The sequence below is a fragment of the Magnolia sinica genome, chromosome 3 (assembly GCF_029962835.1).
Source record: "Magnolia sinica isolate HGM2019 chromosome 3, MsV1, whole genome shotgun sequence".
NCBI lineage: Eukaryota > Viridiplantae > Streptophyta > Magnoliopsida > Magnoliales > Magnoliaceae > Magnolia > Magnolia sinica.
This window is the reverse complement of record NC_080575.1, coordinates 21,718,647-21,733,165: the sequence shown is the minus strand read 5'-3', so window position 1 is coordinate 21,733,165 and position 14,519 is coordinate 21,718,647. Positions and strand designations below refer to the sequence as shown.

The 14,519-nt window shown below is 38.1% G+C and overlaps 1 protein-coding gene across 1 annotated transcript; it reads right to left on the bottom strand.

The window, feature by feature from the left end:
- Positions 1-11,576: 11,576 nt before the first annotated feature.
- On the bottom strand, positions 11,577-12,323 carry LOC131241458 (cytochrome b561 and DOMON domain-containing protein At3g25290-like). The gene has a single exon (XM_058240255.1). It carries the CDS (start codon positions 12,287-12,289, stop codon positions 11,669-11,671), a length of 621 nt encoding a protein of 206 aa, XP_058096238.1. The 5' UTR covers positions 12,290-12,323; the 3' UTR covers positions 11,577-11,668.
- Between the last annotated feature and the right edge of the window lie 2,196 nt (positions 12,324-14,519).

Sequence of the window (14,519 nt, the reverse complement as noted above, 5' to 3'; positions counted from 1 at the left end):
CTCTTAAATTACTATTAATCTTAAAGGATAACCATTATTATGAGTAGGGCGTTGACTCTCTCCCAATTATACAGATTATGAAGGTGACGTACAGATTGAAGACCCAATGACCAATATCTCCAAGGAAGATTATGTTGAAAGAATAAGAAGATAATTTATGATTTAGTTTTATGCTTTCGCTGTGAACTCGATAAATGTAATAAGCTTCCATTGAGAAGTTATTTGATTATTCTTTTTACTCTGATGAAATGTAATTAACACAGTTGATTTTATTCTTGTGAATGTTACCTTCATTAATGTATCTGGATGTGATCCAAATAGAAAAAAATATGGTGCGATTTTTAAAGCATCCAGTTTATACATTATTAACACCCGGTTTTCTCGGGCATGAGTATGAACTCTAGCCGTGAAAATTCGGGATGTTACAATTAGAGACCTTCGGGACATTGTTATATTAAGATCTGACTCGATTAGAGCCATTTCCACCATTTTTCCTATTACGCCAGTAAACATTTGCGGATTTGATAATAGAATCGGATCTAATAAATCCTGATCTCCCATCTTTTGATTCCAATCTGCTCTAATATTAGTCCCAATCCATTAATACCAATCTGCTCAAATATTGGTATGATATTCGAATATTCAGAATCTTCGTAATCACCGCAAGAATTTCGAACATCTTAATAGCCTTACGGAGCATATCATATCCAGATTTGTGATATCATCCTTGCATCGGTGGGCCTTTAATATACATGCTAGTAACGTTGCCTCACATGAATCATGGCCACTTATCATTCGATGTTAATTTCGTCATCTAAAGGTATACGTATGGTTCTGTGCCGCTATATTAATAACAAAAGGTGTATTATCGAAGATAAGAGCAATGAAAAGATATCTTCATATGCGAGTATGATTCTGCCAATATCAACCTATAATATGTCGACACATGGTAATCTCTAATTGGTCCACTTCGGTGTGCTAAAAATAGGTGTAAACAAGAATCACACGTTCCAAAACTCGTATTATCGAAGATAAGAGCCATGAAAAGATATCTTCATATGCGAGTATGATTCTGCCAATATCAAACTTATAATGTCGACACATGGTAATATCTCCTTGGTCCACTTCAGTGTGCTAAAAATAGGTGTAAACAAGAAGAGTCCGGATCCTCTGTTATCAGGTCAACAGAGAATTCCTGATACCCTAGTTCCCATTGGTCCACGTCACCACTCACTAAAAAAATAAAAAAAATAGAAAACAGCTTCGGACGCCAAACCATTAGGGTAACAGGAATTCTCTGTTGACCTGATAACAGAGGATCCCGACTCAAACAAGAATCACACGTTCCAAAACTCCTGTAGGCGTGTGAACCACACTTTTCAATAGGAATTCATTTTCAAAAAGATCATTACTTTAATGCTTTAGTGAGTCATTCGAGAATCTTTCAACGACCTATGCCCCATTGACGGATATCTATATGATCTAAACAATTGTGTAAGGTTCGCGGTAGCAACGAAACCAAAAAAATATACAAAAAAGACAACTCTTTCTATTATATTAATATTAGTTAGTGTCCCACCCTGTCGCCGCTTAAAGCGTTTAGATATAATTTTATAATAGGCCTGCCTGATAGATGATCACACCCAAACAAGAGTAGTGCACCTGATGTGTGTACCAGATTTCGTGCATACTAACCCATGGGTTTCAACACCAGTTCATGTCTTCGAGTACTTATTATAGTGAAATTCCACTATGGTGTGAGTGCGTGGATGTGAGTGACGGAAGCTGACTCTCCTCAACCTCTGAGTTGTACGAAAAGTTCAAAGGAGATCAATGTTACGTGGCCCCACATAGATGTATTTATTTTCTCCTCACTGTTTATCAACTTTTCGAAATGATTTTAGAGCATTACCTGGAAAAAAAAAAAAAAAATCATATCCAAAGATAGCAGCAGGGAATACTGATTTTCATTGTTAAAACATTAGTACGGCCCAACATAACGCTTATTTTCCATCCAATCTGTTCATGACGTCACAAAGACTTTCTGGGACCCTAAAAGGGTTTCAATGGTAGACGTTCAATACCCCGTTGCTTTTTGCGGTGTGGTCTACTTGATAGTTATATCCATCTTATTTTTTGTCTCAAGCCTTAAGATGAGCTCGCCAAATGGATGGACGGTTTGGATATAACACATACCTCCTAATGGGACTCACGGAACTAGCTGACGTCAATACACTAGCTATATAGCTGGTGTGTGGTACACCAGCCAAACCGCTTCCGTGAGTGCCTAGTTCAGGACTAGACCTTATTTGCAATCATTAGCCTTTTAGGCTGGGATGAGTCACATCGGACTCAATTGGGTCAACTCAGGATCAGACCATATTTGCACTAAGTAGCCTCTGAAAGAAAATTAACGCCATCACAGTGGGCCATACAGTCCCTGCAAAGATGACGCAATCCCAAGTCACACAAGGCCGATTCCTTTTAAAGGGCGCCGATCGGGTGTTACCCTGGTCCACCTTAGTGGGTGTTACCCTTACCATGTGGGGCCACCTTGATAAATCTATTGTATATCCACTCCGTCCTTCCGTTTTTCCACCTCATTTCAGGACGTACTAGATCAAAATGTCAGATGAACCACAAAATTTTAATCAATGATGAATGAACATTAAAAACATTTTGTGTCACTACAAGTTTTGGATCAAGACAATCTTTGTATTTTCCTCCATCCAGGTCTGGTTGGCCTCATCCACGGGTTGGATGACAAATAAACATTTAATGGTGGACATTCAATCACCATCATTTCCTCTGGTGTGGTCCACCCGAGATTTGCATTTCCTTAATTGTTTTCGGACCACGTCCTAAAATGGGCTGGAAAATGTATGGACGGTGTGGATTTTAGAAAAATCATCAACGTGACCTCACAGTAAGGGTATCACCAAGCTGTACTTCATAAAAAATATCAACGGGCTGGAATTCGCCCCGGGGATAATCCTTCCAGGGCAAGGGCTGCGCGGGGTGCACCACGATTTATATGTTTTATCCACACCATTCATTTAATTTTTAAAGATCATCTTAAAGTACAAATTTAAAAAAATATCAGACTCAAAGCTCCAGTGCACAATACTATAGGAAGGGAAGCGAAATGGCTGGTGTACCACACACCAGCTATATACATGGTGTATTGACGTCAGCAAGTCTTGTGGGTCCTATCATGAGATATATGTTATATTCAAACTGTCCATCCAATTTTTAAGTCCGTTGTAAGGCTTGAGACAAAAAATAAGACAGATTTAATGATCAAATGTACCACACTGTAAAAAGTAGTGGGGATTTGAACATCTACCATTGAAACCCTTTTGGAGTTTATAAAAGTTCTGGATCAATATGATTTTTTTTCCCCTCTTCATCTAGGCCGTGGGTTTTTCCTCTTCATCTAGGTCTTACGGTGGGCCATATGAAAATTTTAACTATGAAAATCATTATCTTCGCCTCTATTTATGGTGTGGTCCTGTTGATTTTTGAATATGATTTTTTTTTTTGTTAGCTTGTTAGTAACGGTAAGTTCACACTACACTGTTAGCCACCCCCACTGGGATCGCTACCAAGACCTCAGTGTTGCAACGAGGTATCTTTCACTTGGTATACCATTTGAGCTATGGATTAGGGTGTGATTTTTGGATATAATTCATTTTTTAGATAATACTCTAAGATGATCTCCAAAAATGAATGAACGGTATGGATATAATACATATATCATTGTGGGCCTTGTAACTTTGAACTCCTTTAAACCGTTCGTACAGACCGGAGCTCGAGGAGTATCAGCGTTCGTCTTCGCACAGCCGCTATATAGCTGCTGTGTGGTACACCAGCCAATCCGCTTCCTACAGGAAGCACTGGTGAATGATGCCTTCCTACGGCCCACCGTAAAATTTATTGGCCATCTAACCCGTTCATAAGGTCACGTGGATGAGAAAGACGGGAAAAATGCGAATATGGCTTGATCAAAACTTCTGCAGCTCCCTAGGAAGTTTTTAACAGTGGCCATCCAGTACCTACTGTACGGTCCACTTGAGCCTTGGATCTACCTCAATTTTCTGCTTATGGCCTGAAATGATTTGGAAAAATAGATGGACGGCGTGGATTAATGGACTCATGGCCTAAAATGATATGGAAAAATAGATGAACGGAATGGATTAAAAACAAACATCGTGGTGGGCCCCACAGTGTCCGGTAATGGCAGGCGGATGACGCAATCCGCACAGTGCAGCCAGATTCCTTTTTTAAAAAGCCGTACTGTAAGAAAAACATCAAGATGCCTACCCAAATCATTTATTGCAACATGCCAACAAACCGCTGCTTTACAGCCACAGCCATCAGTACGTGGATGCTGGTTCCACTCCCACAAATGTACGGGACTGTTTTGTACAACTACCTGTATGTGGGACCTGAGATGATGTTTCTATGTCATCCAATCCGTCCATTAGGGGGACCCCATGATTATAAGAGACTCCCCAAAAATTTGACAACTCTTTTAAGATTTAGACTACCAAATGAAATTGCAGTTTTTTTTTTTTTTTTTTTAATGGTTGTCCGTTGTTTTCTTAGGTGTAGCCCACCTTGTATGATTTTTATCAGTCTTTCTTTTAGAGATTCTCATGGGATATCCTTATGTATAGATTAGATGCCATACCCACACACCAAGGTGGCCCCTATAGATAGCCAGTTGCAGGAAATTCTCATCTACGTCAGTTGTAGGGGAACCGAGCTACGAAGAGAGAGGAATCATCTCATTCTATCAGTGCAAGAGGATCAAATTCCTCTGTGGGGCCATGCGGGCCAGTATTATATCATGGTGGACCGTTACATAGGATGGGCCCACATTGGTTTGCAGATAGAGCCAAAATTCTCTCTGATTAGATGATCACAGCCATTTGATTAAGATCCTTTGAAATGGACGGTGGAGCTTAATTGGATGACAGTGATCGTCCAATAAGGGCGATTTTGGGTGCATCTGAAACCCTTGACCGATCCCTCCTATCCAGTGAACGTCGGTAATCGAATGGGCCCATCTGTTGGGCCCCACAAACGTCATGTAGAGAAGAAAAAGTCTAATACTGAAAATATAAGAAGTAAATCTATAGCGACGTTTATTACGTAATGAAAATCAAAACGTTCAGACGTCTTTGAAAGCATTATATATGTTGGGGGAGCGTTTGGATGTCCCTGTGAGTTAGATTGCAATCACGGATCCATTAAAATATGGAAAAAAGCAAACACTTCAAATTGCAATTGCTACATCCAAACGCTACCACAATCGATAAAAAAAATAATTATTTTAAAATAATTTAGTGTTTCAAAATATCCATTGGGTCAGACTATGTCTGTGGCCATAGGTGCCCTATGGATGTATCTTTTCACTTAAGTGTGAAAGGTTGCATCCTTTTATATTTTGTTTTGAAAAGTTATGTCTTTTGAAGCCTAAGGGTCGCATTAATTAGGTTTAAACTCAATAGTCACAACTCTTTGTGAAAGGGTGTCTTTACACTCTTAAAGGTGTCTTCACAAAGTTTATAAATAGGATTCTGATTTTAAGTTTTGGAATGGATTAGAAAATTGATTTTTTCTTTAAAAATTTTATTTAAGTATTTTCTAGTTCAAGTTAAGACTACAAGTGGTTCAAGCTCGTGTACAATGAGTGCAGCGCTGGGATCGGGTCAAAGTCATTGTATCTTAGAGGTAGATTGTTCTGGAAACCTGTTGCACTTGGGATGCTGTCCAAGAGGAGCAAATTCGATTTCAAGCCGAGTGACTCATGTCTCGCCTCGATTTCTATAAACCAATAAGTTTTCTCTTTTTCTTAATTTAAATTTATTTTATTTAAATAGTTTTTCAAACTCCATATCTCAACAATCTTGAAATCGAATATGTTTGAAAAATTATTTAAGAATTATAGTTGCATCTATTTAGTTGGAATAATCCAAGATGAAACCACCCCAACCCGATTTGTGAGTCATAGCCCATATAATTTAGAGTTGTCATATCCCACCTAATGGTAAAGATCTTGTATATACTTGTTATGTAAGTTCTTTGGATCACATGTATAAAAGTGAATGTATGCATCAACTGAGAATGGTTAGAGTACTTTAGATCTTGCTATTTATAAATGAGAATGATTAGACTATGATCAAACATATAAGAGATTTGGATTCCTAAATAATTGGCCGAGTTTGTTGTTACCCCCGTTAGCATAAAGTATGATCCTCGAGTTGTTAAATGGGTCGGGCTAAGGATATCTTGGGTACTAGAGCTATGACCTACATATGGTCTTTATGTCCCAAATACATGTCATTCTATCACACATATGTGAAATCTAAGAAATCTATAGTGCCTACTTTTTGGATAATGTCAGGCCCTGTTTACTCATAAGAAAGCTTACATTTAGTAAATTTTCTCAAAATCATGATATGACATTAAGGAGAATTTTTTTTAGATCTCAAAATTTGTAATTTATTTTCTCATAGCCTAAGCCAAATGTAACTTTCACATCAAAATAAATCAAACTGTTGAACTATACTGAGTATGATATACACTAATTTCAATATCTATATACAATGAAGATCAACTCAAAATGCATTTCAAAATGGAATTTTGTGTTGGGATTCCCACCATATTGGGAATTCTTCTTTATAAACCACCATCCATGATTAAAAAGAAAATTTTAGAAAGAAAAATGTGAAAGAAACTCAAGAATGCAGTCTTCCAAAGTATCTTCCAAAATAGGTTTGATAGGTCGATGGCGTAGTCACTATCTCATAAGTCTGCTAGTTGCTCACATGCGGATGAATAATATTTACTGTACATTCAATCAGATGAAGGATTTAAATCCGTCACGTACGTACCAGAAATAGAATTCTTGGTACTAGAAAATATAGTTGTTAATTATGTGCATTCCCATCATTTTCAAGTTGGTGTAACCCTTAAGAAGGGTTTTAACAAGGAGTATCTGATGGTTATAACCATTCTATTTGAACTTGACATGTTGCATGAGAGTAAACGACATTCCGATGACCCTTGTTTTAGTCCACTGATCTGATGGACCTCACACCTGAACAAAATCATCAAATATAGAAGGACTCGAATGTTCCAATAATGAGATTTCTTGGGCAATCTATTAAATAAATAAATAAAAAGGTAGAGATGACTCAAATCCAAAAGGGTGTAAATAAAAAAAAGTAATAATGAACCGATAATCTAATCACTTGTTCAGTGGGAATGAAGTAGACAGTTAAAATCATCTATCCTAATTGCTCGTGGGTTTATTCTCTTATGAGTTTGCTCTCCTAGGTAACTTTTTAATACTTTAACAGAGCACTGTGGTTTATACACTTGCAACCTATAATTCTATATGATATATGTCTTTGGATAATCCAATCCGGGCCCAATTTTAATGATCAAGACTATTCAACTAATGTGCTAGACCATATATAATGTGTGTCACCAAAATATTTTTCCATTGGACAATCTTACATGTCCAACTTATGACCAGCAAGTGGATGGTTTACTGTTTACTTTATGATGAAGATTTTGGAAAGATATTTAATTGCGACTAATGGTGGGTGACACAAGAGTGCATGACCTGAATCGTGAAAAAATGGAGCCTATTATATTGTTGGTGCTAGAACAAATATATCATGTCAGTTTGATTAAGTGCATGTTAAGGAGTTGATTTTTGTATGATTGATGTGCATAAAATGAATAATTATATTGATGTTAATCTTTAGAAATGTAGTAGAATGCACGGTTATACACTAAAGCGTTACTGCACACATGTTTGTAACATGAGTAGTTCATTAGTGAGTTCTTATTTGTATTTATAGTAACCTAAAAATTAAGTTATAACGTGGACCAACCATTAGTATGAATAACCTTTATGATAATGAGTGCACACAAGAAATAAATGAGTATGCTATATTGAACTTGATTAAATCAATGTTCAAATCTATCAAACCATGGGTCTACTTATTTTATATATATGTGTGCGTGTGTGTGTGTGTGTAGAATTCAGTTTATATCATTACATGTATCTTATGGCCTTTGATTCATTTTATCTGGGTTGATGATTTATATGTTCAAGTCTTGTAATCATGTGTAACATGTACAAAATATATTATTCCCATTATAATATGAAACATTAAATAATGTATGACTCTTGATACATATACACTCAGAAATTTATATATGTGGAAAAGATGTCATTTATAAATATTTTAAATTATTGGGGTTATGTACTTAAATGCACTACAATGTTCTAAAATTATAGATCCATACAAATATTATATTGGCCCATGTGGGATAATTGGGTAGGTGTATTTTTAAAATATTAACTTTTGCGGGCCCAATATATGAAAGGTCTAGATCTTACATGTATGTTACTTTTATGAATATTAAGTGCTTGATAACTCACATTATATGAATGCTTGTCTCTCTGAAATTTCACCTACTATGAAGCAAATGGTGACATAAGTTTTTCAAGTGGACTAGTAGTGAATGTGCCTTAATTATGACCTACATTTTATTATGTAGAAAGTAATATAGAATATTCGGTCTAATAACAGACAGACCGTCGGCACATATCACTTAATTGTTTGACACACTTATCACTTTTTTTATTATATATAAACGGTTTATATTATTACCATTAAACATAAAGTTATTGATAGGGTGACAAGTGCACATGCCTAATTTATAAGACGAGTTACATTCACCATTGACGTCGTTTATTATACTTTTTAAATAAAATGTTATTTTTATTCAATCATGTGTTAACCTAGGTCACGTTTTAGATTTAATCAATTCATATGATAGTTTCTACGAAAGATTTTCTTAACTCTTGGCTAATAGATTTATCAGGTGGGCCACACACACACACACATGTATATATTAAGGCTAAAACTAAAATTGTGGGGGTGCACTCGGATGCATAAACCACTTAACGCATAAAATCTAAGTTTAGTCAATATATATTTGATAAGTGGGTTAACATTATAAAATTGAAGATTTGCACTAAAGGAACTATATGTTGAATATTATGAATCAATATGCACATGTTTTATGTTGACATGTAGATCTTTAAGACAAGTTGTCTGGAATTAAACATATTGCATGTTTTAATGATCAAATTGGTAGCCATCAAATGAATTCTTAGAAATAATATTATTAGCAGTCTGAATTCATAAGATAGTTGTTAGATCAATGAGATTTTTAGGATATATTCTACTCTCATTGGAGGCTAGATTTGAACATTTGAGATTGATATTCATATGGGAAACTATATTATTTTATCATCAATAAATGTATCTAATGGGCAAACTTATGCACCTATGGAGCCTATTGTTCAATCCATTGTTCAAGATATTTGATAATGAACTTGGACATTTGTCCTCCATATTCAGTTGCCAAATATCTATTGATTGTATTGAATTTTAATCACTAATTTATAAATTAGCTAACATTTCATATGTTAAGAAATATGTGATAACATGATAATGTTGCAATATGATTACATAAAGGTTATACTCTATTTTTATTGTCATATGTTTATGCATGATAGATTACTCCATCTTCTTTGTACTGCAGATACAATAAGTTCGATTGACTTTATCACCAGTTGGTTGAATAGTGGGCTAGTGAAGTTGGATGAATAGTAAGAGCACATTTAAGACTAAGAAAGTTGGTTGTATTTAGAGTCGGTGATACGACAACTATCATAATAAAAGTGATGATCAGTATCTGTTGCTTGATGAAGTCGTAATTATTAATTCTGTGAGTTAGCTGATGAAGCAATAGTTTATCAAGTGATGATCCGTAGCTAGTTCGAAAGGATGATCAGCCGCATCGAGAGTAAGACATGACCTAACTCCTATGGAAGGTAATAATGGTTAATTTTTTATAATAGGCAAAAGCCTAACGGATTAATGACGGGTGAAGGTAAAAGGCCTACGGGTCATAAATCCTCGGACCGAATAACTATTTAAAAGATTAGTCAATGATACATCGAAAGGAATGAGGCTGACCCAAATATATGAGCTACTAGTGTTGGCAACCCAACCTATACAAGTAGAGATCCTATGCGATGGGTTCAATGAGTAAACAACAAGACACGAGGCAGATGATTATACTAATATAAATGAGCCCCTTCTATGGTGTACAATGCGAGCAGCAATGAAGAAGGATGAGTTTTTGAACTCTTAATGAATCCATAGCCATATATTTGGTGGTGTACCTAATTGTTGCGTACACTTGATGGAATTCACCTATATAGGTGTGGAGGTGGAGGCCGCTTCTTATGAGAATTTAGGCGAATTCTCTGGAGCACTCATAAAATTCAGGTAATGATGTATGGTCGAAATGCACCAAACCGCAAAATCACTTATAATGGAAAAGTTGTGTGAGTGACATATACTTGCGATTTACATCAAAAGGAATCAGGTTTAAGGCTATGGTGTCATCTGATTCCTGTAGACCTGTCATGCTTACTCTAATATCGGTTCAAGTCTATGTTAACACTGATACCATTGCACAACTCTTCCATCTTAACCCGAAATGTCAAAAAATTTCAAACATGTGAGGGATTATTGTATTTTAAATTATTTAAAAATAATTTAGTGTTTCAAAATATCCATTGGGTCGGGCTATGGCTGTGGCTATAGGTAAGGCTGTACATGAGCCGAGTTAGCTCGGTTAGCTTGCCCGACTCGACTAGAAAAGGCTCGATTCGACTTAGTTCGAAACTGAGTTCAAGCCGAGTCGAGCTAATTTTTTTGAGCTCGAAAAAATTTCGAACCGAGTACGAGCTTGCCCAAGCTTGACTTGACTTAGATCGAACCTAACTTGAATCGAACTCATATCGAACCAGTTCGGTAACTCGGTTACTTTGATATTGTTGTTGCTTACCAAGTGTTTAATGAAATGACTCATTGAAGTGTGGCCGGTGGCAAGGAAGGTATGTATATGAAAGAAATACCTTTATTTTTTCTTGATTTTTATGTTTCTTACAAGGTATTTGATAAAATACCTATAAAACCATTGTTGCTATTTTATATACAGTGAGATTTTAAAAGTGTAGATCATGCATGTGCTTGTGAAAATGTTGCACAGGCGAACTTGGCTTGAACTGGCCCACGCTGCTGACTGAACCGAGCTGAGTTGGCTAGTCAGGCTCGAGGACCGAGCCGAGCCGAGTTCGAGCTGGGGTCAACAAGTGGCTGAGTCGAGTTGAGTTGTGCTAAGCTCGACTCGGTTCGACCCGTGTACACCTCTAGCTATAGGTATCCTATGGATATGTCTTTTCACTTAAGTCTGATAGGTTGCATCTTTTCATAGTTTGAGTTAAAACTACAAGTGGTTCGAACCCGTGTACAGTAAGTGCACCGCTGGGATTGGGTCATAGTCGTTGTATCTTGGAGGTTGATTGCTCTGGAAACTTGTTGCACTTGGGACGCTGTCCAAGGAGAGCAAATTCGATTTCAAGCCGAGTGACTCATGTCATGTCTTTACTTCTATAAATCGATAAGTTTTCTCATTTTCTCAATTTAAATTTATTTTATTTAAATAGTTTTTCAAACTCCATATCCCAACACACTCAAATCAGGCCACTACCAAAAGACTATGGGGTCGACGAATTCCCTCCGGCTCCGCTGCTACTGTTTCCGGTCACTGTCTTCCCTTTCATGAAATCCAACTTACCCTTGGCATGCAGGTTCGCCTGCGCCATTGCATGGTGTATAGGGCTCGATCCGTCCATGGCGGGCCCCACCTGCCACACGTGGTTCACCGGCGTCTTCGTCCCCTTTGGGAGGACGACCGTCGCGAAGATCGTGATAACGTGGTTGGAGTACACGGCCTGCTTCTCTGGAACTTCAAAGGCGATCTTTCCCGGGACGATCGGGCCAAAGGAGCTGATATTGTAGGTCTGGACGTCGGTCAAGCCGTTGGAAAGGCGGTAGGCGAGGAGGACTTGGGATCCGATCATGCCGGTGGCGGTGGGGTTGATGCCCCATGCGATCCAGCCGTTGGATTTGGCGGGAGGGGCGGTGAAGGCAATTGAAAGGGAGGAGTTGGATGAGTCGTAGGTCCAGTGGAGGTAGGAATTGAGGTGGGGCAGATCGGTGCAGAGGGAGTATATTTTGTTATTTGAGAATTTTTGGGACTTACACGTGGCGGAATGGGTGGGTACTGATAGGAAGAGGAGAGAAATAACGGCGAGGATTACAGGAGGAGTAGCCATATTGTTATTGAGATGGAATGGAATGAGAGAGAAGAGGGTGAGAGGACTGGGACGAGAGAGAGTTCTGCCCAGTGCCGCTTTTGTAGTGGGAGTGCGAGACATCTGCCATACACGTGGCATCCACGCAGATAATCTGGGTCAGGAACGGATTGGCTACTCCCCCTGCCACCAGCCAATGGGTGGTGGTCAGTGCTCCGTGGGCCCCACCATGATGTATATGTTTCATCCATGCCGTTCATCTATTTTGATAGATCATTTTAGGCCACGAGACCAAAAATGTGGTATTTCTCAATCTTAAGTGGACCACATTACAGGAAACAGTGTTGAATGAACGTCAGCTGTTAAAAACTTTTTGGGCATAAAAGTTTTGGATCAAGCTGATCTTTGTTTTTTCCCTTCATCTAGGTCTTTATGACCTAAAAAACAGATTGGTTTTCAAATAAACAGTACAGTGGGCCTTACGAGGATTTTAATGACGGATATCCAATCACTATTGTTTTCCTGTGGTGTGGTCCACCACAAAAAGTTTTAAATAGTCAATCACCAAGATTTCCTATAGTGTGGTCCGCCCGATATTTAGATCTCTTTCTTTTTATGTCATGCTCTAAAATGAACTGAAAAATGGATGGACGGTGGATATATAACAAATATATCAAAGTGGGCCGGGACTCAAACCCACTAAGCTGTTACCCCATACGTCTTCCGCGCCCGATTAAAACACTCATATCAAGCAACCGTAACTATCCAATTAATTTACGTAAATGGGAGGTTAAAATTAAAATGCTGGATGGTCCAATTTCAAAGGAAATCAGATGCCTAGAAGTGAAAATCTTCAGTTCTGCTCGTCCACAGCTGGGTCAGCATTTGGACGGAGTGGAAATAACAGGCGATATTGGTGGAGAGGTCTGCTCCACTACACCCAGAGGTATTGGAATAAGATAATGCTGACCGTCTATGTACATAACAAAAGAGCAAGATTAGTAAAGTCTTGAAGTTTTATTCGTTGCCTATCTACCGTAAAAAGTGAAAAACATGATATAAACGATTTGGATCGTTGGAAGATTACCCAGATTCAAAGGCTAGAGTCACAATGTATCTGATTACAATGCATCGCGATGTATTGCAACATATTTCTGGAGCGGTGGGAACTTTTCTGATTGTAGGCGCGTGGCATCCTGATGAAAACAGTTAAGATCACAGGATGGGTGAGAGGATTAGGTACGGCATCGGCCTCATCCAACACAATACGTCCCTGATCGTGGGGCTCACTTTTATGTATATATTCGGTATCCACACTGTCCATCCGTTTTTCCAGATCATTTTAGTCTGTGAAACCAAAATTGAAGTAGATTAAATTCTTAGCTGGACCACACCATAAGGAACATTTAAAAAATAAATATCAGAATGACCGAAAACTTTTGTGATGATAAAAAGTTTTTAATGGTCAATCCCCACTGTTGTCTGTGGTGTGGTCCATCAAACCCGTTAATCAGTTGTAACTCACCGGGATTAAGCAATGATACAAATATGAGACTGATCCAAAATTAATGCAGGCCTCGCGAGCGGATTGCCTGTGAACCCGAGCACATGTATATCTCTGTGCCCGGGGCTGTGTGGGGTCTACAAAGATGTTTGTGACAAATCTACTCCGTCCATATGTTTCGTGTGGTATGGCCCACATGAGTTTTGGATCTGCTTAATTTTTAGAATACCATCATGTTGTTGTCTTTCAAAATAGATGGACGGAGTGGATTTGTCACAGACATTTCTATGGACCCCACAGAGCTCCCACATATTTTGTATGGACAGAGATAATCTAAATATCCAATATGGTGGGTCCAAGAGATCTAGCGTGTTTTACTAGCTGCCTAAATGGCAAACTATCGTATAATGCTTAATATCAGCTAATAACGCTCGATGCTCCCGATTTTCTGCTTGTTTAATGAAGAATAGGGTAGTTATAAGTTATTTGATACTCTGGAAACGTACTACGCTTGATAAGCGGCCAATCAGATCTTGTACACGTGTGTACATTAAGCAAAAATCGACTAGACTGTGGAGTCCGCCGTCGGTGACTAACAGTACCGAAATGAGATTAACAACTTGGATAATCTGGCCGAGTGTGATGGATGATTCGCACGGACTTAGAAATTACCACAAAAATTCCCACGTGCGGTACAAGTAGCCAGTCTAAGCCGTCCAGATTACGGTACCCAATGTCGAGGTGGAA

Coding starts and splice junctions, on each gene's coding strand:
- LOC131241458 (XM_058240255.1), bottom strand. CDS start 12,289: ATGGCTACTCCTCCTGTAATCCTCGCCGTTATTTCTCTCCTCTTCCTA.